Source organism: Pipistrellus kuhlii, unplaced genomic scaffold, assembly GCF_014108245.1.
Source record: "Pipistrellus kuhlii isolate mPipKuh1 unplaced genomic scaffold, mPipKuh1.p scaffold_m20_p_21, whole genome shotgun sequence".
Taxonomy (NCBI): Eukaryota; Metazoa; Chordata; class Mammalia; order Chiroptera; family Vespertilionidae; genus Pipistrellus; species Pipistrellus kuhlii.
The window spans coordinates 6,176,809-6,190,291 of NW_023425520.1; the positions used below are offsets into that span (position 1 = coordinate 6,176,809).

Consider the following 13,483-nt stretch of genomic DNA (forward strand, 5'->3'; position numbering starts at 1 on the left):
CACAGGCTGGTCACCCCTGCCAGTTGGCTCCTTGCTGCCCTCCGCTGGGCATTCTTGGGCTCAGTGCACCTCCAGAGGCCTAACCTGCCCTCCACACACACCTGCCTCCCTGCCTGCTTTATTTTTATTTTTATTTTTACTTGTATTGATTTCAGAGAGGAAGGGAGAGGGGGAGAGAGATAGAAACATCAATGATGAGAGAGAATCATTGATTGGCTGCCTCTTGCATGCCCCCTACTGGGGATTGAGCCTGCAACCTGGCACATGCCCTTGACCGGAATTGAACCCAGGACCCTTCAGTCTGCAGGCCAATGCTCTAGCCACTGAGCCAAACCAGCTAGGGCTCCCTGCCTGTTTTTAACAGCTGACTTTGCCCGAGCAGGCAGGCATGTCTGATCCAGGGTAGCATGGCCGAATCATCCCCTGCACCCAGGTAAAGCGGCTCCTCCCCCAGCACACCCGCTCCGGGTGAGAAGACTGAGGCATTGACCTCTGGTACCAGTAGCTGTCCACGCCCCTTGAGTCTGGCAGGAGGTCAGGAAGGTCACAATAAACAGAGAGGTCTCTGGTGGGGTCTCTGACTTCCCCAGCTCTTCCCACTGGTGTGTGTGTGAGCCAATGTACAGTTCATGTCCCCGATCGTGCCTGCCTACCTGTGCTGGGAGAGAGGGCTCTTGTGTTGAACCCAGTGATCTTCGGCTCGGACACTCTGGAAGGTCCCACATAGTTCAGAGTCACCTTCTTGCTTCTCCTCTTTTGCCACCAGGACTCTTATTGCTGTCGCCACTGCTGGGCTCCACCTCTGCTTCTGCCGCTGCTGATCTTGTCACGGCCCTGACAGCGTTTCTCCACCCCTGACTGTCTCGGTCCTGAAAGGGGGGCCCCGGGGTTCACGTTTAGAGCCCTAAAGTATAGCTCCACTCTTTCATTTTGAGGATGCGTAACATTGAGGAGCTTGAAGCAGTTTTTTTCTAAGTGACCCGGACAGAAGGGGCCTTGGGGACAGAGCTGAGTGCTGCATTGGGGCACCTCCCTCACCCCACTTGTCCCCTTAGCTAAGGTGCTCTATCCCCAGCGCCTCGGCACTCAGTGGGTTTCCTTACAGGGCCTCCATTCTCCCTTCAAACATTAAGGCAGCCGTTTCCTTCCCTCTAATCTCAGGGCCCTCGGGAGTGGAGGTAGGTTTATGAAAAGAGCAGCCTGCGTTGAATTTCTAGAAATCCTGGCAAGCTGGACGTGCCAGCTGGTGTCTCCCCGCTCTACCCGTGTCTCTCTGTTCCACTAGCAGTTACATTACAAGCTCTTCCAGGTCCGGCCGTGGGGTTTATTATACCCTCCAACACCTTGAGGCCCACAGAGCCTAGCAAGTTTCTTATGAAAGTGGCTTCCTTCAATCTGGGGTGCTTGACTCATTGATTCATCCCTCTCAGACCTGACCCCATTCTCACCCATCCTGTGCGTTGGTGCCGATGACAACAAAGCCCGCAGAAGGGTGAGCTGCAACCGGTTCATTGCTGGGACTGATAACACCACCGGCTGCTTTTTTTCATTTCAACTCTCTGGTCCTCATTGGATTAGTTAACGAAAGGAATACAGAAGAAGGAGATTAGAGCCAGAAGCAAGAAGTACTGATTTTTTTTTTTTTTTTTTAAAGCGGGGCTGCTTAGCTTTAAAAAGTTTTTAAAAAGACAAATGCAGAAAACATAAAGGGAATTGGCCAGTGAGAGTGATGGTGTTGATTAGATGAGAAGGAAGCATCTGTGAAGTCCGAGAGGTTCCCTGGTTTTGCAGGCAACGTTTGGATGTGTCGCCTCTTCATCCTGTCCAGTGTGATCTGGATCTACCCCCATCCCACCTGGACCACGTCCCTCTGAGGAGGACTCCCACGTCACCCGCTATGGAAGCCACCAGGAGGAACCCTGACATTTTATTTTATTTTAAATATGTTTTTATTTATTTCAGAGAGGAAGAAAGAGTGAGTGAGAGAGAAACATCAATGATGAAAGAGAATCATTGGCTGCCTCCTGCATGCCCCCTATTGGTGATCTAGCCTGCAGCGCAGGCATGTGCCCTTGATGGGAATCGAACCTAGGACCCTTCAGACCCCAGGCCGACGCTCTATCCACTGAGTCAAGTTGGCTAGGGCGAACCTCGGCATTTTAACTGTGGAGTTGGATGGTAGGAGGTAACAAGATGGAAAACAAAACAAAACAATAGAATGTATTTGTGGGAGGAAATTTTAAGAGAGCAAAGCCTTCCTCTCTCTGGCAGCTGAAGACGCGTTCCTGGCACCGAACCGGGATGGGGACGCGCGGGCCTTTGGGTTTCAGATGAGTCCTCTTACAGGGAGTGCCTCCTCTTCCCTGGACATTTTGGCCTCATGGGTGGGGTGCTCAGACCCTGCCCTGCTTTGCCCACTGGGCCTCGGATCCCAGGGAGCGAGAAGGAAGATCCTCTGACGTCAGGTTTCAGCTCATCGGCGGCGATTTGGTTGCCCCTCTCTTGCATCAGTCCGTTCTGTCCACAGCCACCAGCTCAGGGAGACCTTCTTTCTCACTAAAGGCTTATGAGAGCTGCTATATGTCAGGCACCGCAAAGACACGCTCTTTCTTGTTCGTCCAAGAAAGAAAGTCAGAGATGGAAACCACATGTCCTTCCCACTTACTTGGCGTGCTGGTGCCTGTGGTTTCTGTTGTTGGGATCCTGCCCCCGAGAGGCAGTGCCAGGTCCCAGCCACCGTGCCTGGCATGGCCCCGGAGGCAGCTGGGGCAGGAGAAGAGAGAGCAGCTGGCTGGTAGGAGACCTGCGCTTGCACCGCCAGCTTTGATAGTAAGTTGCTGATTGACTTTGGGCAACCTTTCCAATCTTTGCCTCTGTTTCCTCTTTTTAAAGTAAGGATGTTACATTTCAGTGACATGGAGCTTAGACTTCCAATAGCTACCTGCCTTTCTCAAAGACATAAAACTGAACTAAGATAACTAACCAGGAGGACTGATTTGTCTTGAAAAAAGGTTCCAAAGCATAGAACCTTACCTTTGACCATCTTTGCGTCCTTTTACTTTCTGCCTTGGACCTTTTTTTCAGAAGCCCCAGCGGGCTGCTCAGTGCCTTTGGCAATTGAGCATCCTGAACCCCGAGGTTCTGGAAGACAGAGTGCGCTGCCCTGGGGAGGATCCAACAGCTGGGCCTTTCTTTGTCTTGTGCTGCTGCTCAAGGGACTCGGCATGGCTGGGAGGGTCGGAGGGACACTCAATGGGGCTCTGGCCTTGGAAACCTGACAGGTTAGTTGGCCCCCAGGAGACAGAACCTTTGACCTTGACCTAATTAACTGTGCTTTATCCAGCCAACTACCAGACCATGACACTGAAAGGGAAAACAAGGGGATTTAACACCTGCTTCTCTCCCCACTCCCCCTCCTCCCTATATCATCGATGCCTGTAAACAGGGGCTTCTTATCTATTTCTTATCTTTAATTCCTGGAAACCAAAAGAAAATTAAGGTTGTGGAATAATGTGAATGTATGTCAAACCACATAACTGTACACTTAAAAATAGCTAAAATCGTTCCTTATTCGTTACGTTTTTTCACAACAGTAAAAAACTAATCTATCTATTAGGGGGAGAGGAAACTAATTAGGAACTGCAGTAGAAGGAGGGATTTTACAAAACCCACCCTGAGACTTCCACATGTAAACGATGCTTTTGTGGTTCAGAAATCTCCAGAGTCCCCTCGGCAATTGCCTTATCAGTCTGCAGCCTAGTCACGATCCTCAAGGAGAGCCCTTAAAAGCCCTTTTGTACTTAATTGTTTACAGATCTATTTTCTTTCCCTTTGAAGACAGGGTCTGGTGTTCAGAAAGCGTTTTATGTATAATGAATGAATGGCTGCATTAGAGAAGCGAGCCCTCAGCTCCCGGGGCCTTCTCAGAGAGAACTTTCCATCAGGCCTCGTGGTCCCCATCCCCACCTCCACCCAGGCCCGCGCTACCTTCCTTCAGGACTTTCAGCCCCGTCTGAAACTGCCTGCTTTGCTTCTGTGCTGGGTGCTGACACGTCGAGGTGTTTCTCTTCGCGGTGGAGAATAAGACTGAGGAGGAGGATGGAGACCTTGCATGTCTTCCCATCCTGGAATCTCTTCTGTTGAATGAGTCAGTCTGTGACCGAGCTTTTGGAAAGAGCAAGACTCATTCAGAATCAGTTTTGGAGCACAGAGTGATCCATTTAGTTGAATAATGTCTTTGGGAGGGAAAGTAATGAAGAAATGGTTCTTTGGTTTTTCACGCTTGACTTCCACTGGCTTCCGAGGCGATTTCAAACAAGAATCTTCCGTAATCCCGGGGCAATCCGTCAGCATGGGATCCCATGCCACTTGGAGATTTGCGAGGCTGCTTTGCAATGTTCTGTTGAGAGTAAAACTTTTTCAAAAGTGCAAATATATGCAGTGAAATACCCTCATCTTAGGTATACAGTCCCGTGAGATTTAACAAATAAATGCACCTGTGCACCTCATACTCCGGGCACGGTAAAGAACACTTCCCTTGTCCCAGGGAGTTCCCTGCTGATTTCTTCCACACAATTCTGACCTCCCCCTACTGTTCTCATTTCTACCACCATAGGCTTGTTTGTGGCGGTTCTCCATGGGCCCACCTCTACTTCATAGCCAGCCTCTCTGACAGAGATGTTTATCTCCTTCTACTGTCTCAGACAAATGAGAGACTTTCTTGGTTCCTTCTTTTTACCGCCCTGGATTCGTTCCCCATGGAATCCTCTGTCCTGCTTCGTTTGAGACTGGCTGCTCTCTAGGCCAGGCAAAGGTAGCTTCTTTTCTGAGGCGCTCATCATCTGTGTCAGGGTCAGAAAAATAAGAACTAGTAGGTACTTCAGCAGAGCTAGGGGTTTTATGCCCTGTGTGCTCAAATTAATAGAATAACACTTCTATGAACTTCGGCCTGTCTGGGTGTATTAAAAGTGATGAGTATGCATGGATACCTTCGCTCCATTCCAGGATCACAGGGTTCATTCTAGTCTTCTCTCCCCCCCCTCCCTTTCTGTGCTTGCAGACCCCCTCCTGTGACAGTAAGAAAACTGGCTCTCAGTATTCCTAATATATTTCCTATTCAATTCTTTCCCATAATGTAACCAGTCTCTTTCATTACCACACCTTCTCTCTCCCATGTGGACATCTTTAAAAAATATATATATATTTTTATTGATTTTTTACAGAGAAGGATAAAGAGTTAGAAACATCAGTGAGAGAGAAACATCGATCAGCTGCCTGCCTCCTGCACACCTCCTACTGGGGATGTGCCCACAACCAAGGTACATGCCCTTGACCGGAATCGAACCTGGGACCTTTCAGGACGCTCTATCCACTGAGCCAAACCGGTTTTGGACCATGTGGACATCTTGCACATCTGTTCTCGCTCTTATAACCCGCACCAGTGCTCTGTCCCCCACTCAGAGTCCCCCATGCAAACTCCTCCGTTTTCCTGTCCCACCTAATGGCTCAGGGCTCGGTTGCTCAGAAAAAGAAGCAGATGGGCCAAGATACATCTCTTGATTCTGTCTTCTATGACTCAGCATTTTCCTTCCATCTCCCTATACCAAAGAATACTACCATCCATCCATTTACCTAAGCTCAAGATCTGAATGCCCTAGAATATTTGCCCTTCTTTCCCCTATTCATGGCTATTCTCAGCTAAATCATGAGCAACAACTACCTTGTATTTAAAATCTGCATCGCATCTTTTTATCTCTTCATTTTTACTGTACCTGTTAGTCTCCTCAATGATGTTCCTCTTTTTACTGTGTCTCATGTCCCATGATTTATTCTTACAGAGCAGCTGGCACAATGTTTTAAAAGCCCTTTCCAGCCCTCCATAATAGCTAAGATCTGGAAACAGCCCAAGTGCCCAAGTATACGAGTGGATTAAAAAGCCAATTCCATTGTATTATACAGTGGAATACCATGCAGCTGTAAAAGAGAAGAATCTCTTACCCTTTTTGACAGAATGGATGAATCTAGATACTTACTTTGCTAAGCAAAATAAGCCAGTTAGAGAAAGACAAATATCACGTGATCTCACTTATTTGTGGAATCTAAAGAACAAAATAAACTGATGAACAGAATAGATCCAGGGGCGTGGATGCATGAAACAGAATAACAAATCTCAGTGGGAAGGGGTGGAAGAGACAGGAAGAGATTTACCCAAGATCCTATATGCATATATGTATAACCATGGACACAGACAATAGCTGGGGAAGGCTTAAGGTGAGGTGGGGAGTGGAGTGGAGGGGAGCAGAAGGGGAGAAAATGGGAGACATCTGTAATACTGTCAACAACAAAATAAAAATTTTAAAAAGCATAAGGCATGATGTCATTTCCAACTCTCCACTGGCTGCCCATTGTACTTGGAATAAAATCCGTATTTCACCTAGATGTTTGGTAGTCAATTCTGGCACATTAGCATCACCAGGGGAACTTTTAGAAGCACTAAGCCTGGGCCTACCCAAATATTCCAATGAAATCCGAATATTTGAGGGTATGGCTCAGGCACCAGTGTTCTTTCAAGTTCCTGGTAAATCTGATGGGCATCAGGCTTGAGAATCATGCCTCCCTCTAACCACCTTCATACCTTCTTCTTCCCTTTCATGACTGATTCCTTGCAGCTCCTCAGAGTGACCTTTCATCGCTTCATCTAAAGAAAAGTCCTGTGTCTCCAGTCATCCTCTGCCTTGTTACTCTGGTTGAGCTCTGCTTCTTAGCACTGCCCTTATCTGAAATCATCTATGTATTTTTATTTTTTTTTGCCATTAGAGTTCAATCTTTACGATACATTTTCTCTCCATTACACCTTGGCGCCTAAATTAATGTTTAATAAATAAATATTTGGAGAATGACTGTGTATGGAAGGGAGAACAGCCAAGAGAGGGCCTGTCATCAGGGCTCAGGAAGTGTTTGCACGGGAAGTGAAATGGAGCAGATGATGGAGTGCTGAAGTATGGGGATAATCTGAGAAACCAGATAAAGTAAGAAACTCGGACAGTGGAATTAAGAACTCTGATAGCTCAAATCAGAGGGACAGATTTTTCCCGTTTTGGGGGATCCCCAGAAAACAGAAATGACTTTCCCAAAGGGAAGAGCAACCTGTAGCATAGAATCACTTTGGATGTTCACCATGGTTACTATAAACTCACTCATCTCACCTAAATGTTGGTAAGAGTAGCTGTCTGGGCTCAGCCATCCCCTCGTTTCAGTAATGTGCTAATTTAAGAGAGCATCTGAGATGCCTACCAGTTCACACCACACTTGGTTATAGCTGCTTTGCACCATGATACATTCAGAAGCCTAATCGCATAACTATATTTAACTATAAACATTGGGATTGATTTAAAACTTGTAGTCTTGCTTATATCACAATCCAGATTTGCAATGCAAAAATGAGCAAACATTCTCTTGACAAAACTTTAGTGCTACTTTTTGCTCATTATTAGAAGATAGGGGAGGGTCCTTGGAAAAGACAATAGTGCCAGGAAAAGGAAAAACAGGAAGGCTGCAGGAAGGGAGGAAGACCACATAGGAAATGGGTTGGCATGAGTCTACAGGAGCCGAGCAGGGCTGCTTAGGGCAGGACGCTGGGCATCACTCATTCACAGGGTCGCCATGAGTTGACAACTCAACAGCATATGACAGCTTGAACTGTTACCACATCCCTTGCAATTGTTAGCAATTGAATTTATGGATTCTTTACAGTGCATGATTAAAACTCTAGATCCCAGCTGCTGCCTAAGCTAAGCAACATGTTCCCTTTTTCAAATTCAGCATGGTGATTGTGTGCCTTTAGATAAGAGTTTTACATGTACCACGATCTAGAGGAGACTTGAGGTAAAAGAAGGTTTTCAAAAATGACAGGTTTAGGAAGCATAATGCTGTGATGAATGGCTGTGCAAAAATACTGTTTACAAAAGCACAGGTAAAATTGCTCTCTGAAAGTGAAGTGAAATCTGTATTGTAACAGCTTGGTTTTATGGGACATTGAGAGATAAAACTGGTTGAAAAGATTCAGGAGGGAAAAGGGGGGAGGGGAGAGAGAGAGCATATAAAAATGTCTGTTTTAGTAGTATAAGGTGACTTGTAGAATGTATATATTATGGGTAAAATCCAGAGTCATTCATGCAAAAACTCATAGTATTTATGAAGGTGTTAAGAGGCTGGGTTGCCTTCTGACTTTTTGTTTGTTTGTTTCTCAGCTTGCCTCCCCCTCCCCCATCCCAGGGTGAAGGTGAAACCATTTAGTCAGGCAATAGCCATTGTCATGCGTTAGCAGACCCAAGCAAGTATGTGTCAGTGCTAAAGACTCTGGAGACCTGGGAGGTATATTGAAGATGGTATTATGTCTAGATGTCTCGAGCACTTTGGCCTTCCAAACTGGGAGCAGTATTTCCTGTTCCAATATCTTTCAACCGTGGGCCTGGATGCAAACATATGATTCTATAGGACAATGCTCCATTTCTCCCTGTAAAAAACAATAGCCAAATTTATTAAATTTCTGAATACTGTTAAAAACCTTTGAAAATGTTATTAAATCTATGTGCAAAGAAGGTACGTTCAACTTTCTACTTGTAACATGTCCAAAATAGATTGTGTGATTTTACATAGAAAAAATTACAGGAAAAGTCTAGAACCCTACTAGCAATTACCTAACATTATTTTATTTACAGCTTGTATCTATTCCCTGTGTGTTTATGGCTGCTTTACACACATGTGCCTCTTACAACAGGATGCCTGATGGGCCTGGGGAATAAGGAAAATTATTACAGTGAATGACCTATAGTAGGTGTTGAATAAATATTTAATATAAACTATATGTTTATGGACAAATTACATTCTATGCTCTCTCTACAAAATAGAAGGTGAGAAAACATCCATAGGTATATGTGTATTTATTGGAATTTTTAAAAGGAAGTTAAAACCTTTTCTTAAAGCCTCATCAAGCAAATACATAGAATCTTTTTTACTGTGGGGTGGTTCTTATAGCATTGCCAAGAATTAATTTGAAATGCTTTATTGCTGATTTCATTGCTTAAGTGCAAAATTTCTATATATAAGATTTGCTTCCCCAATTTAAAATTGTTCCATAATAGTGATTCTTATGCTTGGAACTGAGAGCGAGAGCGAGAGCGAGAGCGAGAGAAACAGAAGAAAAAGGTAGGGAGGAAGGAAAGGGAAAGGGAGGAGAGAGAGATCATATAAATTATTTAAAATGTCTGTTTTAGTAGTATAAGGCGACTTGTAGAATGTCATATATATATATATATATATATATATATATATATATATGAAAATCCAGAGCCATTCATGCAATAACTTGTAGTATTTATGAAGCTGTTAAGAGATTGGGTTGCCTTCTATCTTTTTTTGGTCTATCCTTTCTCCAAAGAAGCAGAGATGAAGCATGATTCTCAATGAATTTTAAATCCTTTAGTTATTAAGAGAATCAAGCTCAAAAATTGATCAAGATTTTTATTGTATGTTAAACCAAAATGTGCACAATCTGGCATATTATCTGCAAATTGTCTCTTGGATTCCACCTACTGTTCTAACAGAATGTGAGGATGTATAATGCTATTATCTTTATATTATCCCAGATAACATGAAAGAATGTGTGTTCTCTTATATCTTGACAGGGTGGTACCGAGGATATACCCTCCAAAATAAAGCTAAAAAGGTATGGCTTATCATTCAAATTTGCTTAAATCTGCTAGTTTCATGTTGTGTTATCTGCTCTCTGCTGTCTCTAGACTGAGTTTGCTTTCTCTCTGATGGCTGTTCTTTAGATGAGAAAGCATATCCTCTGGTAAAATAGTGCGAATACCAGCAACCATTTTTTCATCAGCCAACTCGGGATAAAGGCCCAGAGGTGAATTCACAGCCCAGCCCAGTTTCTGCAGGTTTCTCACTCCCAGTCCCTCCAGCTCAGCAGCGTGGTGATGCAGTGACATTGCTGTGGTTGGCTCTGTCTTTCCGGGCGGGACCCATGCTGCTTTATCCTTTGGTTGCAGTGCTAAACTCCCAGAACGAAAGGGTCTCCCATTCCCACTTGATTCTTTCCTTCATTGTAGAGTAGACTAAACAGAGCAATAGTTTTAAAATTGTGAACCTCACAACTCCAGTAACACATCAGGAAATCATGGCAATGGGTTACAACCACTATTTTCCAAAACATGAAACTGAAAACTAGAAAAGAGAATGGAATGCCATGGTAAGTATTACATCATGAAACTTTAGTTCGGTCCATATTTTTACATACTTCATGTATTTTTTTTAAATTTAATTAATTTATTTATTTTTACATATTTTATTGATTTTCCCCCCTCCCTCCTTCCCAGACATCCCCTCCCTCCCCAGAGCTTTATGTCCATTGGTTGTACTTATATGCATGTATACAAGTCCTTCAGTTGATCTATTATCTCCCCCAGTTCCTCCTCCCCTCCCCGCTGAAATTTGACAATCTGCTTGTTGCTTTACTGTCTCTGTATCTATCTTTTGGTTCATCAGTTTATAATGATCTTTATTATCCACAAATGAGTGAGGTCATGTGGTGTTTCTCTTTCATTGATTGGCTTATTTCCCTCAGCATGATATTCTCCAATTCCATCCAGGTTGCTGCAAATGATAAGAATTCCTTCTTTTTTATGGCAGCATAGTATTCCATTGTGTAGATGTACCATAGTTTTTGGATCCAATCATCTGCTGACGGGCACCTAGGCTGTTTTCAAATTCTGGGTATTGTAGATTGTGCTGCTATGAACATAGGGGTGCATATATCCTTTCTGATTGGTGTTTCTAGTTTCTTGGGATATATTTCTAGAAGTGGGATTACTGGATCAAATGGGAGTTCCATTTTCAGTTTTTTGAGGAAATTCCACACTGTTCTCCACAGTGGTTGCACCAGTCTGCATTCCCACCAGCAGTGCACGAGGGTTCCTTTTTCTCCGCAACCTCGCCAACACTTGTCGTTTGTTGATTTGTTGATGTTGGCCATTCTGACAGGTGTGAGATGGTACCGCATTGTTGTTTTGATTTGCATCTCTCGGATAATTAGTGACTTTGAGCATGTTTTCATGTGCCTTTTGGCCTTCCTTCTGTCTTCTTTTGAAAATATTCTATTTAGGTCCATTGCCCATTTCTTAATTGGATCATTCACCTTCCTTTTATTTAGTTGTATCAGCTGTCTATAGATGTTGGAGATTAAACCTTTATCAGTGGTGTTATTAGCAAATATGTTCTCCCACACCGTGGGCTTTCTTGTTGTTTTGTTGATGGTTTCTTTTGCTGTAAAAAAGCTTTTTATTTTGATGTAGTCCCATTTGTTTATTTTCTCTTTAGCTTCCATTGCCCTAGGGGCAGTATCAGTGAAGAAGTTCTTTTGGCATACGTCTGAGATTTTGCTGATGTATTTTTTTTTAAATATTTATTTGTTGATTTCAGAGAGGAAGGGAGAGGGAGAGAGAGATAGAAACATCAGTGAAAAGAGAGAATCATTGATTGGCTGCCTCCTGCACACCCCACACTGGGAATCGAGCACACAACCCTGACATGTGCCCTTGGCCAGAATCAAACCTGGGACCTCTTAGTCCACAGGCCAACGCTCCATCCACTGAGCCAAACCAGCTAGGGCTACTTTATGTATCTTAAATTGTATTTTATGCATAGAAAGTACTAGGTGGCCACGCTTTCATTGTGGACAAAGAGTGTGGAAAATACTGAGCCTAGTGGGTTCCTTCTCCCAGTGCCAATGCTAGTGATCACCACGCTAAAGAAAACCTACTAATTATGCTAGCGCCCTCTGTGTATTGAGGTCAGGCCAGTTCTCTGGACACTGCCTCAGGGCAGCTCAGTGTGTTGGCTCTTCTCCTTAAAGAGCCCAGTGGGTAGGGCCGTATTATTTCACAGTTAGTTCACAAATAAAATAGAGAATGAGGAAAGGGGTGACGGTAGCATTTTAGAATTTATCAGGAGGTGATAAACAACACATCAACACGCAGCTCTTATCTGGAGATGGAAGTAATCCTTGCTCACAACCCTCAGGAGTTCTCAAGGCCCAAACCTTTCTCAGGTCACAGGCCACTGAACACCAGGACTGACCTGTGCTCCTCAGCCACACTCAGTATTTGCACTCGCCTGGGTACACGCACATACTTTAACTTTGACAATTTAACAATTTACCAAAATAAGAAGTGTTTGCTTGTAATAGGAATATCAACTCCCACAGTTTTGCTCCTTTCATTCCTCCCCAAATCCTGATGCTGAGTTTTTCTGCCCACAAATTGTAGTGTGTACCACGTGCCTTCATTTCCAACTTATTATTTTCATTTAATGTCTTGCTGACTTTTAGCTTCTCGGGGCCTCCGAATAGGGACCTAGGGTGGCATGACCTAAAGAAGACCTTTCTTTCCCGATGCTGGTTACTCAGAGTACCTGGTTCTTACAGCCACTCTGCTTCTTGGTTTGGGTTTAGTCCCATCAGTATTTGTTTTACTCATTACTGTGCAAGCGGTAGTTATTTCAAAGCATAAACAGTTACCATAATTATTTTGAAGTTCTAAATTTACTAAAGAGCAAGAATACTTATGTCCCTTAAATCCCTAACCTTTAAAATGTTAATCTTTTTAGATGAGCAAAGAAACTACTCTCAGATAAAATCATATGAACTTAAAGAACAAGCAAACTTTTCTATTTTAACTGGTGGGTGTGAATCATGTTGAAACCAAGTCCCAGACCACAGTTTTCCTTTCAGTCTGTAGTGTAAGGATCCTTTATGAGCATAAACGATTTTGGTTTCTGTTCTTTTTTTAATTAATACTGCTTTCAGAGAGAGGAAGGGAGAGGGAGAGAGATAGAAACAGCAGTGGATGAGAGAGAACCATCGATTGGCTGCCTCCTGCACACCTCCTATTGGGGATCGAGCCTGCAGCCAGGCATCTGCCTTGACCAGAAATCGAACCCTGACCTCCTGGTTCATAAGTTGACACTCAACCACTGAGCCACACTGGCCGAATGCGACTTTGATTTATAAGGCATCCTATGACTTCCTAATAGCTTGTGCCTTTGTTTTCTGTTTTGAAATGTGGATAGATGGAGTGCCACACTAGGATCTAAAGGACAAGTTTCTGAAGGTGGTTTTAAATGTATTTTCTTAAAACCCCCTTTAAACTTTAGATCTCACCCTACAGGAGAATTATTTCGGTAAGGGCTTCTCTTTGTTCTTGATTATTAAACTTTGTGATTCGACAGCATGATAGGACACAAGGGCCATCCAGTTGCTTATTGGCTGTTAAGCTGAAATGTCTTCATTGTGGGGAGATCCAGGAAAAACGGAATTTGAAGCCGGTTGTCATGAATTATGCTAACTTTTGACACCCCTTCATTAAGACATCTATTTGAAATGCCTCCTAATGTTGTTTTCTTCTTCGTTTGCCAG

General features: G+C 43.8%; 1 protein-coding gene across 2 annotated transcripts in view; it reads left to right on the top strand.

Annotated features, from left to right (window-relative positions):
* Window positions 1–13,483, top strand: part of DOCK5 (dedicator of cytokinesis 5) — a 191,695-nt gene that overhangs the window by 60,585 nt on the left and 117,627 nt on the right. For both annotated transcript variants that reach the window (XM_036450436.2, XM_036450437.2), the window contains exon 3: window positions 9,687–9,727. In XM_036450436.2, the coding sequence (XP_036306329.1) occupies window positions 9,687–9,727 (41 nt within the window). The remainder of the gene's footprint in view (window positions 1–9,686; window positions 9,728–13,483) is intronic.